The following is a 15,674-nucleotide window of genomic DNA, read 5'->3' on the forward strand; positions in this document are numbered from 1 at the left end:
TTCAGAAAGCAGAATTCCTACAGTGGTTAGGTCTCTGGCTACTAACACAATTGTGGCTAGACCCTTTTCCTTGTCTACAGACCAAAACTGTTAGTCTAATTCCTCAGAAGGGAGGAAAAAGTTCAAAAGGGGCTTGGAAGAAAATTTAGGCAACTCTTCGGAGACCAAGATCTTCATCTTACCTCACGTGCAAAGAAAAATCCAGACGTGAACCATCTTGTGAGCATTCTGTCTGTTGCTTTTATAAATGCATATGCAGGGTCCCAAATGGGTGGGTGCTGTAGAGCAGGGGTCCCCAACACGGTGCCCGCAGGCACCATGGCACCCGCTGGGGCATCTAAGGGCGCCCGCATACTGGCTGGCAGATAAGCATCTGCCAAATGCCGCTGAAATTCAGTGGCGACACCTCTGGATGACGCCACTTGGCGGCATTTCAGCGGATGCTCGTCCACCACCACGGTCCTCAGTGGCTCATTGTCTGGCACCTGCCAGATGGAAAAGGTTGGGGACTACTGCTGTAGAGCCACATTGAGGAGGAACCCAACACCCATAACTCCTAGGGATTTCATTGGGAGTTTCAGCTACTCTGCCCTTCTTGTGATCAGGCCAATACAAGGTTTTCCCTTCCCTCAGGGACTGCGCATGTTGCTGGCTAGTGGAAACAGGCTCTGCCAGCCATGGAATAGAGGGCTGAGAGCTGGCTTCAGTGTTAGTCTGAATGGTGAATTGTGCTAACCCCTGGGGCCATTGCAGGCAGGCAGAATAGGCTGCAGGCTGATGCAATTTCTGTATCATTCTAACCCTACTAATCGCCCTCCTGTGCCTGCATAACCATCCTCTGCTCCCAACCGAATTTCTCCCATCATCTGATGAACAACATTGTGTTCTACCCATGGGTTGTGCACCCAGCCCTGAGCTGGAGCTAAGGGAAGCTTTATTTATTGTGTGCCAGTGAAGAGTGAGAACATAGCACACTAGAGAAAAGAAAAAAAAGTAAATCCACGGGCGGGGGGGGGAAGGGGATGAATGCAAGAAATTTATAGCTGCTTCAATGGTATTTTGAAGAAATTAATTTTAATCTACCTTAAGTCCAAGTGTAATCACCTCCGATATGTGCTTTGATACAAGTCTTGATTTTCTGTCTTACTATTAATGCCCTGCCTTATGGCAGCACTGTAGTCCGCAGCATGCTGCAAGCATGCACAGCGCTGTCAACTCAGATGCAAGACAAATTCCCCGTACCAAGGCTCGTCAATTGACTCAAACTAATACGGTTCTTGGATAGCACAACAAGGGGTGTAGTATAAGAGCCTGGAGAGAGAGATTGTGGATAGACAATCCAGAGGATAACACTTCAAGGATAAGACAGCAGATCTGATAAGATCACACAAGAAGGCTTTAGAAAGAAGATGAAAGGAAGAAAAAATGCTTGATGGCCAGGAGGCTCTTCCAAGCACCATGAAAAGCATTCTAGGGAGCATCAATGAAACAGCAAGCCAAGTTATTATCTACATTAAGGTTTCTCAGACTAAATGCTTGCCTGCTCTAACTCTACCAATGTAGTTAAAAGCCCCATAGCATGGGTGCAATTATATTGGTATGGAAAAGTGCTTTAATGGTATAGCTTATTATGGCTTGGGAAGCAAAATAAGTGATATGGTTGTAAGGTAACTTTTACAGAGGTATACATTTATCTAGACCAGTGCTTAAATTGTTATTACTATATCCATTAAAAAAAAATAATTCCACACTCCACCTGACAGTTATAGCGGCATAGCTTTTCTAGCCTAAAGCAGGCCTTAGACCACCCTTCATGGCCTAAAATACATAGAAGAATTTGACTTTTTCCCTCCTTTTCATTACCAAGACATGTTTAATAGAGAACAGTAGGAAATGTAAAATACATTTTTTTTAAAAAATACTTATTTTAAACACAACCACCAGAGGGACCCAGTTCCCTTCTCTCACTGTAGGACTTTGCAAAAACAGAAATATTTTCAAAGTAGTCTACATATAATAGACAGTGTGGGCAGCCTTTGCTGAGGCATAAGTGAATATGAAAGAAAAACATCCTTGTTTCTCCCCTGGACGTGTATGAGCTTTATTTGTACCAGTTAGGACATGTATCATTGACTAAAGTCACAGCAAAAAACTCTTGATCTTAACCTTAGGTGGCTGGATATGTGTCTTTTTCTTCTCCTATCATTTCATCTAAAGTATCATTGACCCCGCTCCTTTTCATTTTTATGTTGTGAATTTTTTTAAAACATTGTCCTAGGGTAGAAGTTTCCACAGTACCTATGTGGTTTAGAAGCCTAAAAAATTGAAACTGAAGATTTTATGGTTAGTCTTTTATTATGAGAGTCTTTTGATTATTCCTACTAAATATATAGCCAAGAGCTTTGACACATTTCTGGGTGTCTTTACTGCAGTATCTCCCCAAAACATCCCTACAGTGCACAATTACATTTTTACTGAACATGTGCCCAAAGTTATGTTAAATACATGGGGCACACAAAAAGTATCAAATCCTTAAGCCCAGGCTACTTGCAAAGAATGGAAAACAGCCAAAAGTCAAACAATGTCAAATTCACAAAACTTCTTTTCAACCCTGTTATACAAATGCTTTTCTATTGCTCCTTCCCAGAACGTTATGCGTTGTGGTTTGCTCAACCCTGGGTGATTTTAATCAACCTTTCTAAAAGGGAAACCTACCTGACTCAGTATTAATATCTAGCTGCCTGTTACTCACAGGAAGTCAAGAAATAAACATTTGAAGTCTCAAACTGTCCTAGGTAAAAAGGTACACAGTCAATTTGAAATCTAGTCCACTGGAAAAAGTTAAAAATGGTTCAGTTATTATACCTGTCCTTGAGGCACACAATCATTGTGGTTTTTACAATCACATTGTCCTTTTGAAAATACTTCTCTCCTCTTTGACATGCAAGTGCTGCCAAATGCACAAACTAAAAATAGATACAATAACTGAGAATTTTTCTGTATTGCCTTTGTTACCATAATCATAGGAGCCGCCAAAATAAGGAAAAACAACCACCCACACCTGATAGAAATGCAATGTAAGCAGACAGTGCCCTTTCTGGGCTCAAGCCAACCCCCACTGAAGACTCCCCATGATTGCAATGGAGCTGGATCAGATCTTAAGATTCCTGTATTCTAATTTGACCTCATTAGTTCCTTACAGGCTCCATGTTATAGTGATACCTATATCACAGTACTGTAACAATCTTTTAATGTTTTCAACTTATGCAATATATTAATGCAAGTAAACTAATTCACAGATGAACTGACAACCCATGTAACTTGCCCTACCAACTCTAGGACTTGTAGATTATACATGATCTTCCTTACATGCACTGAAATACCAGCACACAGGATATCAGCTTGCCACCATTGCATTTTCTTGCTTTTGTGGATGGAAGTCAGTTCTTTGTATTTTAATTATGTTGGCTGTATTTCTATTTAAAAGCAAGCAGACAGCTTGCTGTCCACACTATTGAAAATTGGCACAGAAATGAAATCACACCTAACCCTAACCAACAGCAGTGACATGTCCAGAAGGGACACAGGATCCAAATCCTGAACTTTGGGGGATCAGAGCTAGATCTCAACTTCTAAGCTCAGATGCTACTTGAAAGGAAGGATAGTCTTGGGTTAAGGCATTGGACTGGAGAAATGGGTTCAATTACCAGCTCCACTGCAGATTTCCTGTAATGAGGGGCAAGTCACTTATTTAGTCCATCTGTAAAATGGGGTTACTACCACTTCTTTTCTCCCATTCTGTCACCTATTTAGATTATAATCTCTCTCTAGATATTTGTATAGTTCCTCGTATAATGGGGAACCACTATCAGTTATGGCTCAAGCATTACTGTAACAGTCCGTTGTCTGCCTCTCCCTCATTTCAGTCAGATGAAGCTAAGTGCCAGAGCACTCCTGCTCATCTTTGCAGCCATCTCCAAACCTAACAGCAGAATTTACCCAGAATCTTATTCTAGGTAGTGGACAAAGATCCCAGGAGCTCTATTGGCCCCTCCCTAAGCAAGAGACTCCAGAACTCCCAGCCCCACGATCGGGGACTAAAAGATGTCTCTAAGCAGAGCCGCTACGAGAGGTTAGTAGACCTGAAACCCGACTAGATCTGAGGGCACCTGCTGCAGCTCTGAAGAGACACTTAAGAGATTATAGGGCGGGTTTTGGGGGAGGGGGCGGGGGAAGGAAGGAAAGACTGATAAATTTATCAGGCGAAGAGAGAGAAGAACCAAATCAGAACAGAAGATATTTGACTAATTTGGGGGAAAGAGCTGATGAATTTGGGGGCATGCAGAGAACTCATGTCAAGGTGAAGAGTGAGTGAATGAAGAGGTGGCTGAGTTGGGGTGTGAAGTGTGGGGAGATGAGTGGGGCTGAGAAATGAGTGAAGCTGAGTAGGGGGTTGGTGCGCAAGATAGGTATGAGAGACTGGCGTGAAATGTGTGTGAATGAGTTTCATATGAAATGTGAGTAAAAACAGCTCTCTCCATAAGGGGTGAGTATATACAGGAAGGGCATGAGAGTCCAGGTGTATGCTTGTGAGAGTCCATCTGTCTGCACTGTGCATGCGTGCAAGAGAAAGTGTGAATGTGTTACAGAGACAACCAGTCCATTTGTCCATGAATGTGTGGTTGAATGGGGAAAAAGGAGATTGTTCTCTTCATGGTAAAGGTGGGCAAGTAGGTCCCCCCCTTTTCTTTTTTTTAAAACTAGGTGTGGAAAGCAGCTACACGTCCCTTTTTTAACTTGGCTTTCCTGTACACATTAAATTATTTGGATCAGATACTTGCTTTTCCTCCTATTTCAGGATTTTTGAAGATTGGTTTATAGTGACTGCAAGTGTATGTGGATATTGACAAGTGCCATGTAACCCTTCCAACGCAACATTGCTAGTAACCATGACAGTATTGCATATCAGATGACACCAATGTTAATTGTAGTAACAATACTCACTTTCCCATTGCATGGGCCTAGGGAAGCCAAGCTCATAGAAGGTTCAGCAGAACCCACTGCGGAGTGAGCAGAGCTCCCTCTACAGTGACTATGTTGGTTGCAGTAGCAGTTCATATTTAAAGTTTTCTTCACAAGGACTAGGGGAAAAAAAAATTTTTTAAATGGCAGCTGATGGCACTAGTAAGTCTCTTGAACATCTCCTACTGAGCTGGGGACAGTGGAGTTTTGCAAGGCTGATCTACATAGAAATGAAGACATTACTATAAGATACACTTTAGAGCAGTGGTGGGCAACCTGCAGCCCACCAGGGTAATCCACTGGCGGGCTGAAAAACAATTTGTTTACAGTGACCATCCACAGACACGGCCGCCCACAGCTCCCAGTGGCTGCGGTTTGCCATTCCTGGCCAATGGAAGCTGTGGGCAGCGGTGGCCAGCACCTCTCTGTGGCCTGCTCTGCTTCCCACAGCTCGTACTGGTCAGGAACAGCGAACCACGGCCACTTGGAGCTGTGGGCGGCTGTGCCTGCAGACAATGTAAACAAACTGTCTTGCGGCCTGCCAGCAGGTTACTATGCTGGGATCCGTGGCCCATGGGCCGCAGCTTGCCCAGCACTGCTTTAGAAGGTAAAGCCATGTCAACGTAAGCAAGACACACTGTTAGGTCATCTGGGCTCTTCACCCTCTGAGGTTCACGACCAGCACACAGAACCAAGTGCAGATGGTAGACGAAAGTCCCAATAATGTCTTCATTAACTTAATCAGATAAATGGCTACCCCATTTCTAATAGCTTTTTTCTAACTATTACCACTTTATAGCACTGAACTGTTTTTCCTCACATGGATTCTTTGTACAGAAGTTGTTTTCACTATATGTCTTTTGGGTTAAGCAAGAGTGGTGGGAAGTAATCCATATTACACTGATATAAAAATAGAAATTTTAAACACCAGCAAAAACTATGCACATTTGTAGAACTAAAGCCAGACAACTGATCCCAATCAGTACCACGATTTCACTGGAAATATTAACACTATCAGAAAATTAGTTCTGACAAAAGATACTAGTGAGTGCCTACCTACAAAACAAACTAACCACTCCCCGCTCCCAACTGACTAGTTTGTTTCATCATGCAACCCTAAGACAATTTTTGTATAATGTTACATGTTTACTTTCTGTACAAATACAAAAAAGAATAATGTTTCATTGTTTGGTACATCAGATCAAGACTCCATGTGTCTGAAGTTTTGGTCCTGAATTATATAGCTCACAATTCTAATATTGCAAAATACTAATTAAGACTCCTATGGTAACCTTCAGAAAATGGAAAGTAATGATTAATCCCCTAGGAACAGAGGCATAAAATAGAGGGCAGCATTCAGGTTGTCCGGTTGTCTCAGTGACTGATTTGCTAGGGGAACTGACAATGTATTTGTGAGTGTCTGCAGCTGTGTATGTGGGAGAAGACCATGTACGCTGATATTGCTTTAAACCATACTGCTGGATTTTGTGGTTAGTATTATAGTCCATTAGTAATCTTTGCTGTTTTCTGCAATTGTTTATGTTTGAATAGATTGTTAAAATGTAATTTTTTTTTAGCCTCGTTTCAAGACACTAATGTGACTCTCAAGAGATGTGTGCGCATGCAAATATGGTCATTTCACTTCCCAGTCCCCGGACTAAATTATGGTAACCTGAAGTCTTGACTGCCTCAGGCTTCTGTTTCTAGTATTTCTGCTTGAAAGCACTCTGAGCCAGCCTGCTACTAGGCTTACAGGTATCTTCCTTCCAAGCATCCAGAGACACTTTTCTTTAGTCCATTGTGACACATCAGTGGCAAATCTGATACCCACTGCACATCATGGTCAACTCTACAATAAATGTCAGTCCATCACAGACACGATCTGAAGCTGCCAAGAGGCCTTTTTCCTAATTACACATATCTGATAGAAAGATCACACAAAGAACAAGTTACTTGGCACTGAACTACCGAGCAGACCTCAAAGCACTGAAGTGGTCTGCTGAAAAAGTGCTTTAACGTAGCCATCGACGAACTGATAAAAGAAAATGGAACAGGGCAAGATTGAGTCCAAGTGCCAGAAATACCATGGATGTGCCAAAGTACCAAAAAAACCAGGTACTGGAGCCGTACAAACCAAATGGTGCCCTAATTTTCTAGGCCTATCAGCCTCTGTTACTGAACCAACTGCAAGGAAGACTAGTACATTTAAGAGACTTTATAAGAGCTGGAGTGATGCAGAAGTACAGCAAACAGAAACTTGTTCACCAAACAGTCGCCAGGAAAGGAGTGACTAGACGGTTTGGACAGCAGCATTTATAACCTGCATAGATTGGTGAACAACATGCAGCAGGAAACCTGGCTCACACTGTACTATGCTACTGCTGTCCTAAAGGGTCAAAATTCACAAAGTCTCTGCAAAACCAATCAAACTCCCATTAAGGGGCTAAAATCCTGTCTGTAAAGGGTTGGGCTTTTTTTCCACCAGTGTAGCTACACTCATACAAAGCACCCACCCTGTGAAGGCACAGTTTGCATCAATACAGCTCCCCCACTAAGTCTAAAAACTGACATCAATTTTTTCCTCAACCTCCTCTCAATTAACCCCCCCCCCCCCACACATCTGAATAATTAAAAACAGAGTTTATCAAGGAAACAAATGGCAGACCCTGGACTGTAGCGTCACTGAATGCTAAAAACAGGCACACATCCCTTTTTTATCAGATTATATATTAGTTGCTGCAGAGTAGGCTTTAAAAAGTTACATAATTACAAATAACCACCACGGTGTTTCCAAGAATCTTTATACATCTTTTTAATTAGATTAGCTTTACAAGCGACTTGAGAGCTCTTTATAATGAACACTGCTTTTCAAATTACATGACTTTATAGGCAATCTGTAGATGAATCCTGAATTTCTTTGCCTGTTATAGAAAAAGGTCTTGTGTTTTATAGCTGGCTAATGTCATGAATAAAAATAGTATTATGAAGCTTTATCTTTAACCAGGACTAAACACATACAGGTCATAAGACAGTTTAAAAAAATAGTTTTAAACAGGGACCTGCTTTGTGATGCTCAAGATTGAAGATTTCAACTGACATGAAGTGAACAGATTCTAAAAGGTACTGTTAAAGAAATGGCTGCTCTGATTTGTTGACCCTTTTGTAATGATTGACAAGAAATGATGAAGCAAAAAAATTAAGCACTTTTTTTTTTAACCTGTCTGGCAAGCAGAAACCTATACAGTAATTAGAATTTGATACTTTGCATACCTGCAGCAATAGAAGTTTGAATTACAGAGGGACTGGAACAGAATTGAAAGGTTTATGCTGTACATTTCTGAAACAAAACCAATCAAATCTCCATTAAAATAATACAAAAGCAGATAAAATTAAAAGTGGTGGCTTTTTGTGTGTGTTTGTTTTGTTAAAGCTGGCCTAATGCAAGGCACTGCACTGCAGACCAGACAGTAATGAAGATTTGCATTCCTTGGTCAGGCTGGCAGAGGCACTTACAGTAGAGGTGTCTTGTCTGATTTTCTGAAAAGGGAGGAAAGAGAAACTAAGCTGTAAAGGGTGAGAACTAATTAAGATCTGAACAAAATGAGAGTTTTTCCATAAGGTCTCCTCCATTGTGTCACAATAATGAGTTTCCCCCTACCCGCCCCCACCCTCCCACACACACCGGTCAGTTTGTTGCTAAATAAAATAAGGGTTGTTGGGTTTTTTTTTTTTTCCTTCTTCATGTTTTACATGAATAGTAATCTTTTTAATAAAAATTACTGAGCTTTCCATAGAAAAGGTCTGACTGAATACAAACTATACAGATGCTAAAATTGTCGAAAGTTGTAATATTATATACAGAAATATTTCTGTACACTCACATTGTTTTGGCTCTGTAAGGAAATCAAGGACAGATAGAAAAATGGGAAGGGATGAGCTCAAATACCAAAGACATTTGTAAATATGGATGCTGCCTTTTAAGATCTTCTTTGTTCTCTCAAACTTTAAAATTCAAGACTAGAAGATCCATCTCTTAAGTAACAGAATTTCAAAGCTTTTGGATGCCTCATCTTTATTCTGTAAAGTCCATTTTTCCTTTTAAAAAAATGAAAATGTAAAAATAAAAGTAATTTTTTTCGCTAAATACTCAGGACTGATCAAAGGCCAGTGCCTTTTTGGGGAAATCCTTCAGCAGAGTGACAATCTGAAAACATATTACACATGAAGCCTGTAGTGATGCACTTCAGCCTCAATGTACTGAATGTACCCTTGATACTATATAATAGACCAAGGAGCCAGCCTGCAGATCAGACAGGACACCAATATTCAGAAAGAACACAAAGGTTGTGGATTTCAACGTTCTATTAACTTATGTACAGTAAAAGGACAACTTTCAGAAAGGAAGAAAAAAGATGGCAGTCTCCTGTCAAATACATAGGGAGGAGGTTCTGGGTACCTATAAAAGCCTAGGAAAGCCCTTATGTATCCTAGGAACTTGACGGTATTTACCAGGTCCCCAAAGCTACCTACAGCATGGATAGTGTCAAGTTCACTTAGTGCCAGTCACTTAAAAAAAAAAAAAAAAAAAAAACCCCAAAGATATAGAATCCTTCCCCTCTGTGGATTCAACATACAACATCATGAATTAGAAGTTGCTGATAGTAAGATAGTGATTTGTTTCTGTTAACAAGCTTCATAAAGGACATAATCAAAAACAATACAGCAGCAATCTTTAAAAGTTCAAATTAGTGTGAGATATGAATATAAAACAATCAGGTTTTTAGCTGGTAATTAAAGTGCTCCTTTTCTGACTTTAGATGTAAAGAAAATTAAAGTGATCATTAGTTACTGGCAATTCTTATATTAAATTAGATCTTTCATGGCAAAGAACAGCATGAACAGTTTTACAAAAATAGATCAATGATATTTTGGAGAATACTGTATTTTTACTCAATTTTGATAAATTGTACCTGGTCATACAAAAATTACCCCAAATTCAAACTTTACCATATAAAAAAAGGGAGAGATGAATTGGATGACAGGTCTGGCAAAATATAAGAATGGAAAAATTCTATGTAGGGCACTTATTTCATGTCCATACGTGTACGCTATTTCTTACTGATTGCTTATCTTCTTTATATAAGCAGTCACAGGTCTGGAGTCACAGTCACATAGCACAATGGTTCAGCAGTCAAAATCTTCTGTTTGATGCAACATTGAAACGCTGTGTTTGTTTCCGTATTAAAATGTTGATTTCTTGTCAATTTTTCTTTATCCCATTATTCACATTCAAAAGTTAATAGTTTACTGGGGGAAAGTTGCAAGGAGAGTTGCTAGATTAAATCCTTTATAAAACGTCTTTCCCAATTGAATCAGAAGGTTTATTGAGTTCAACCCTTACACCTTTTTCACCTGCAGAAAAATAAAAAAAATACATCAGCATAATGTTTAAGCATTTGCTAAAGAGTGTGCTATAATAAAACTACGGTGCCACTTCTATGCCTTCCTGTTGAAAGTTTGGTACCATGAAAAACAGACATTTTCAAAAGGTGTTCAGCACGCTTCAGAAAATAAAATACAAATTCATATGCTTATTACCTCCTTATGGGCCAAATTGTGAGCAGCTACTTTTATATTCAAGAGAAAAATTTCAAACTTTGGTGCTTAAAGTTTGGATCCTAGGTGTCAATTGACTGAATTATGGCTGAAAATTGAGTCACTTATTTAGCTGCTCAAATATGGAGTTAAGAGCCTAACTTCAGACAGTCCATTTTGAAAGTGTAGGGCTCAGTCCTTACACAGGCAAACTCACAGAGAAGTCAAGTGAACCTCAGAATTTGGTCCATCATTCTACTTTTGTGAAGAGAATTACTGAAGAGAAGAGTTTGTTAAATCTTTATCCTTTTTAACATTAACATCCTATCTGAGGTATACCCTAAATTGCCATCATTTCTGCCCTTTTCGTTAGAAGTGAACTCTAATACTGTAAAGTAAAATAACTGATTAAGCCTCCAAATCATTAACAGAAATCAAGTATTTAGTTTTGTAATTTTTAAATCTATACAGATTAATGTTAAACCAAAAGAAAGACCCATCATCTACCAAGACCAGAGTTGAACTGCTCAGATTTCTGCATTCCCTAAAGCAGAGAAGGAGCTACATTCCTCATATTGCTTTAGTAGTCCGTGATGTCATCGACAGTACCAGGGAAAATAGGAATCGTAAGCAGTTTGTGCATCTGCTCCCACGTTTGGCTTCCGTTTAAATCAGACTCAAAACCCTCATTGACTCAGAGGAAGTCAGATTGGAACCAGATTCTCAAGGTGGTGAAAGTCACCATAGAGCCACTGACTTAATTCGTGCTATTCTAATTCCCAGCAGCTGGGAATCTGGCCCTATAACTATATATGCAAAAATATTTAAATTGACCTTTACTGCCAATGCCATCAACTACTTCACATTAATTTCATGTATGAGAGCAGAACTAAGCTGCTCATTCTGATAAAGCTTGCTTATTTGCACAGGAAAATTAAATCAACTTCCTCTTGAAGGGCAATCCACAAGAGGAAGGCAGATTTTAGCTAAGTGGGCTTAGGGCAGCCTTGCAGAAGAAGCGACTATCATAAAAATCAACATTCGTAAATGAATACATTCTCAATTATTTTATTCCAGATATTCAGTTTTAGCTTTCTTTGCTTTTCAATATACACACTCCATTCAAACTGATTTATCAAGTCTTGTCCAATTGTTAAAATTATCTTCTATTTTAGGTCCTTGCATGGCCCCCATTACCCTCTAAATGTATTTACCCTAGGTATTAGGGATGGGGAGAAGTAATATTCCAGTTTTACAGACCAGGAACAGACACACAGAGGCTAAGTGACTTGCCCAATGTCATGCAGAAAGCATTTGGCAGAGCAGGGAACTGAATCTGGGTCTCCCAAGTTACAGGCTACCTAGAGCCCAAACCATTTGACAACCTTTCTTCTAAAACATGACTACACAAGTCATGTTAACCCTCTCTTGGTGGCTCGTGTTAAGACTATTTACATGTTTTTTCCAGAAAACCAATATATATATAATATACAAAAGTGATTAATTACCAGTTAGATATTTTACTTTAGCTCGTGCTCTTTCATCTGCATCAAAATACCACACTGTTATTGCGTACCTATAAAATGGATGAAAATACAACAAATGAATTCCTGATGTCTGGAAAACAAGCAGTGACGTTTATTTACATAATACAACCCATTTAATTGTTATTTTTTTTCAGTACACTTGATAGAGTAGGATTAGGGGGAATAGAGGGAGAAGATTTTCTGTTAATTTCTACTGTTTTAATATCATTTATATGAAGGAACTTGTTTGAAAAGACAAAGTGGGTTTGCCATTGATGCTATGAATCTGCATTTTTCCAGTAAATGCTATACAATTATTACCCAAATCACATGAAAGAAACTGTATTGTATAGCCTGCGGCCAGACCATCTTAGGCTGTGGTCTCACATTTCATAAATTAAGCAGGTTCAAGGTAGTGCCCTGCTGATCATTCACTGGGAGGGAGAAGTAATTATCCCTTCTAGACAGATCGACCAGCATTCTATAGCCCATGTATAGTGCACGATAGACACTTTTTAGTAGTTTCAGTAAGTGGCACCCTTCCACCTGAATCAGTACTGAACTAACGACCCAACAAAGCTTCTGGGGGTATTGTGCCTTTGGAAATACAATCTTTCAAATAAGACAGAATAAAGAGGAGGTCCTGCACACACGTATTTAAAAATCCCATGGTACATTTTGCAAAGGAAGTGAGGTGTTGAACTAAATAGGCTACAGCATAAAGGTTATTACATTCTGCCTAATCAAAAACCCATGAATTTTCCACAAGCTGCCTGTCCTATGCTGTTGTGTAGTGCTGATGTACACTGTTAAACAGTAACATGCTTCAACCCAGGAGCCAGCGGTGGCTCCAGACACCAGTGCTCCAAGCGTGTGCCTGGGGCGGCAAGCTGCGGGGGACACTCTGCTGGTCCCTGCGAGAGCAGCAGGCAGGCAGCTTGTCTGAGGGAGGTCCGCCAGTCCTGCGGCTTCGGCGGACCTCCTGCAGGCAAGTCACTGAAGGCTGCCTGACTGCCATGCTTGCGGCGCAAAAAAAAGCTACAGCTGCCCCTGCCAGGAGCAGCTGATTTCTGTACATTTAAATATATAGATTGCTTTATGACTCAAATTAAAAGTGTTCCATTAATGGAAGCAATTTATGCTTCTAGTTTACATTCCTAACATGCAGAGAAACATCAATTCTCTAATTCCTGTTGCTTGCATTAGTCAGTAAGGTTCTCTTTCAGACAAACAAAATACAGCCAGAGTATTTCTGCTTGACTTGAAAATTTAATGTTTAAATATACATTGATTTATTTAAAGTATTAGAAGTAGCAAATAGTTTGAAGTCCAAAGTCTCAAAATGATGTTAAGCAGAATTCCCCTTTACTGTGCACCACACCTTAAGTATAGTGGAAAATTGAAGTTAAAATCAGGTCCAGATCAATTGTGAGCTACTTTTTCATTAGAATTGTTTTCTACTCCACTCTTCACATAAAAACAGACATATCTGATTACGTAAGATAAAATTATATTTTCTGTATGATCCAGTTACTTGGTTCTGGATGTGAGATTTTCCACAAAATAAATTTTGAGAAAGTAGCAGCAATGTCATTAGACTTTCACCATTCTTGTCCTAGAGTTGAAATACAGTAACCTTTGCTGCCACGAGTAATAATGGGCAACATCAACCTTGATATTTCCTAACTTTTGAGTACTTAACTGTGCAGTCAGAATATTCACTCTCTTAACAGGTTTAGACTCTTTTTAAAATGGACTTCCCCCCTCTCCCTATTTTTTTTTTTTTCCATAAAAGAAATTTCAGAGTCTGGAATTTTCCTATTTGGCTAGTTACCACCAGAATGCCCTGTTGTATACAAGGTGCACAGTAAATCTGCCAAGGGCTCCTCCTCCTCATGCACTTCACCTGATGTGCATCTTGCTCGAGTGAACACCTTAGAAGGTGCCTGTTGAGTGAGGCGCTAGTCTTACAATGCAATTCATCCAATGCACTCCCTACGAGATCAAACACATGCACTGTGCACCCAAGTTAGTCTGACACACATATAATACCTACATTCCTTTGGGGCGTTGCTTTAAAAAGTGCTTTTGTTCTGATTACTTGCACACCCAAAGTAGGATAATCCTAAACACTACCAAACAGTATGTAATAAACACCATCTAGCTTTTATAAGGAGCTTTTCATCAGTAGAATCTCAAAGCACTTTCAAAGGTCAATATCATTACCCCATTTTGCAGATGAGGAAATTGATGCACAGTGCAAGGAAGTGATCTGCCCAAGGTCACCCAGCAATCCAGTGGCAGAGCCAGGAATAGAACTGACATCTCCTAATTCCCAGCCCACTATTGTATCCTTTAGGCCATAGCGCCTCACCAAATCCATGTAACCAAAACAGTCAAAAGGCTCAGTGAGGGCTATTTCATATTTTTTTCCCCTTCTACCTAATTTCAACTTTCTTCTCCCAGCATTTTTGACTATAGCTACTCAAAAAAAGATGGCAAGAATTTAACAACAAGAAAACACATTTTCTACCTATGATCCTTGTCCTCAAAAAAGCCTGAAACATTTTGGCGCAAGGACTTAAAATTAAAATGCTGGGCAACATTAAGTATGGATGTCACTACTAGCATCCCAGCTTTTACATCTTGACATGTCAAAATGTTTTGTGCAACATGAAATGTGGATTCTACAGAATTAATAATTACAATGATTTAGTAGTTAAAGTCACCCCAGTAGATTGGCAGATAGCATCTGGTAATGCCACATTGGAGACAGGGGTTTGGCAGTGACTGCAGATATGTTCACCACCATTACCACTCCACCACAGAATTAGTAGCACATTGGTGAGAGTGAAGTTCTGTTTGCAATTCAGACAAGGAGCAACATAGTACTCCAGAGAGAGAGCTGAGTACAGAGGAACACCCTATCCTTTCCCCAGCCACAGCCACTTTTGTGGTGTAAAACTGGCGGGGAAAACAAAGGAAATTTTAAAATAAAGACAGTAACCTCCCCAAATTAAAAGAATGGCAAAGAAAATTGCTATGCCTAGCCAATCTCAAACACACGCTGTCTAACTAGGAGCAAGGAGGAAAATTAACACAATATAGGCCTAATAAAAAGCCAGTTGTAATCAGTGAGAACACATCACTGAATATGAGTAGGACCCTACCCAATTAACGGCCGTGAAAAACATATCACGGACTGTGAAATCTGGCTATTATAGGGGAGGGCCAGGGATGGGGGCACCTCAGCTAGGGACTCATATTGTGCACCGGCCTCCAGCTGCTAGTCCTGGCCTGGGCTAGGGAGCGACGAGACTTCTTCCCCTGCATGGGCTGCTCCTGGAGCTGAGTCAGACCCACCTGCAGGAACCACCCCCAGCTGCAGGAAGCTCTGTGGCTGCTGGCTGGGTGCCCAGCTCTGAAGGCAGTGCGGAAGTGAGGTTGGTTGTCAGCCCCTGACCCGAGCACAAGGCTGCAACTCCAGCTGTCTGTCCTGGACACGAGGCTGCCAGGAAAACCCAGACATAT

The 15,674-nt window shown here is 40.3% G+C and overlaps 1 protein-coding gene across 3 annotated transcripts in view; it reads right to left on the reverse strand.

Moving 5' to 3' along the window:
* Positions 1-7,809: 7,809 nt before the first annotated feature.
* Positions 7,810-15,674, reverse strand: part of EGLN1 (egl-9 family hypoxia inducible factor 1) — a 42,981-nt gene continuing 35,116 nt past the window's right edge. For 2 of the 3 annotated variants that reach the window (XM_032783653.2, XM_032783652.2), the window contains 2 exons: positions 12,126-12,193; positions 7,810-10,434 (listed from right to left, as the gene is read on the reverse strand). In XM_032783653.2, the coding sequence (XP_032639544.1) occupies positions 10,370-10,434; positions 12,126-12,193 (133 nt within the window). In that variant the 3' untranslated portion in view covers positions 7,810-10,369. The remainder of the gene's footprint in view (positions 10,435-12,125; positions 12,194-15,674) is intronic. The other variant, XR_004374129.2, reaches the window with a different exon arrangement.

This window comes from Chelonoidis abingdonii, chromosome 3 (assembly GCF_003597395.2).
Source record: "Chelonoidis abingdonii isolate Lonesome George chromosome 3, CheloAbing_2.0, whole genome shotgun sequence".
Lineage (NCBI taxonomy): Eukaryota > Metazoa > Chordata > Testudines > Testudinidae > Chelonoidis > Chelonoidis abingdonii.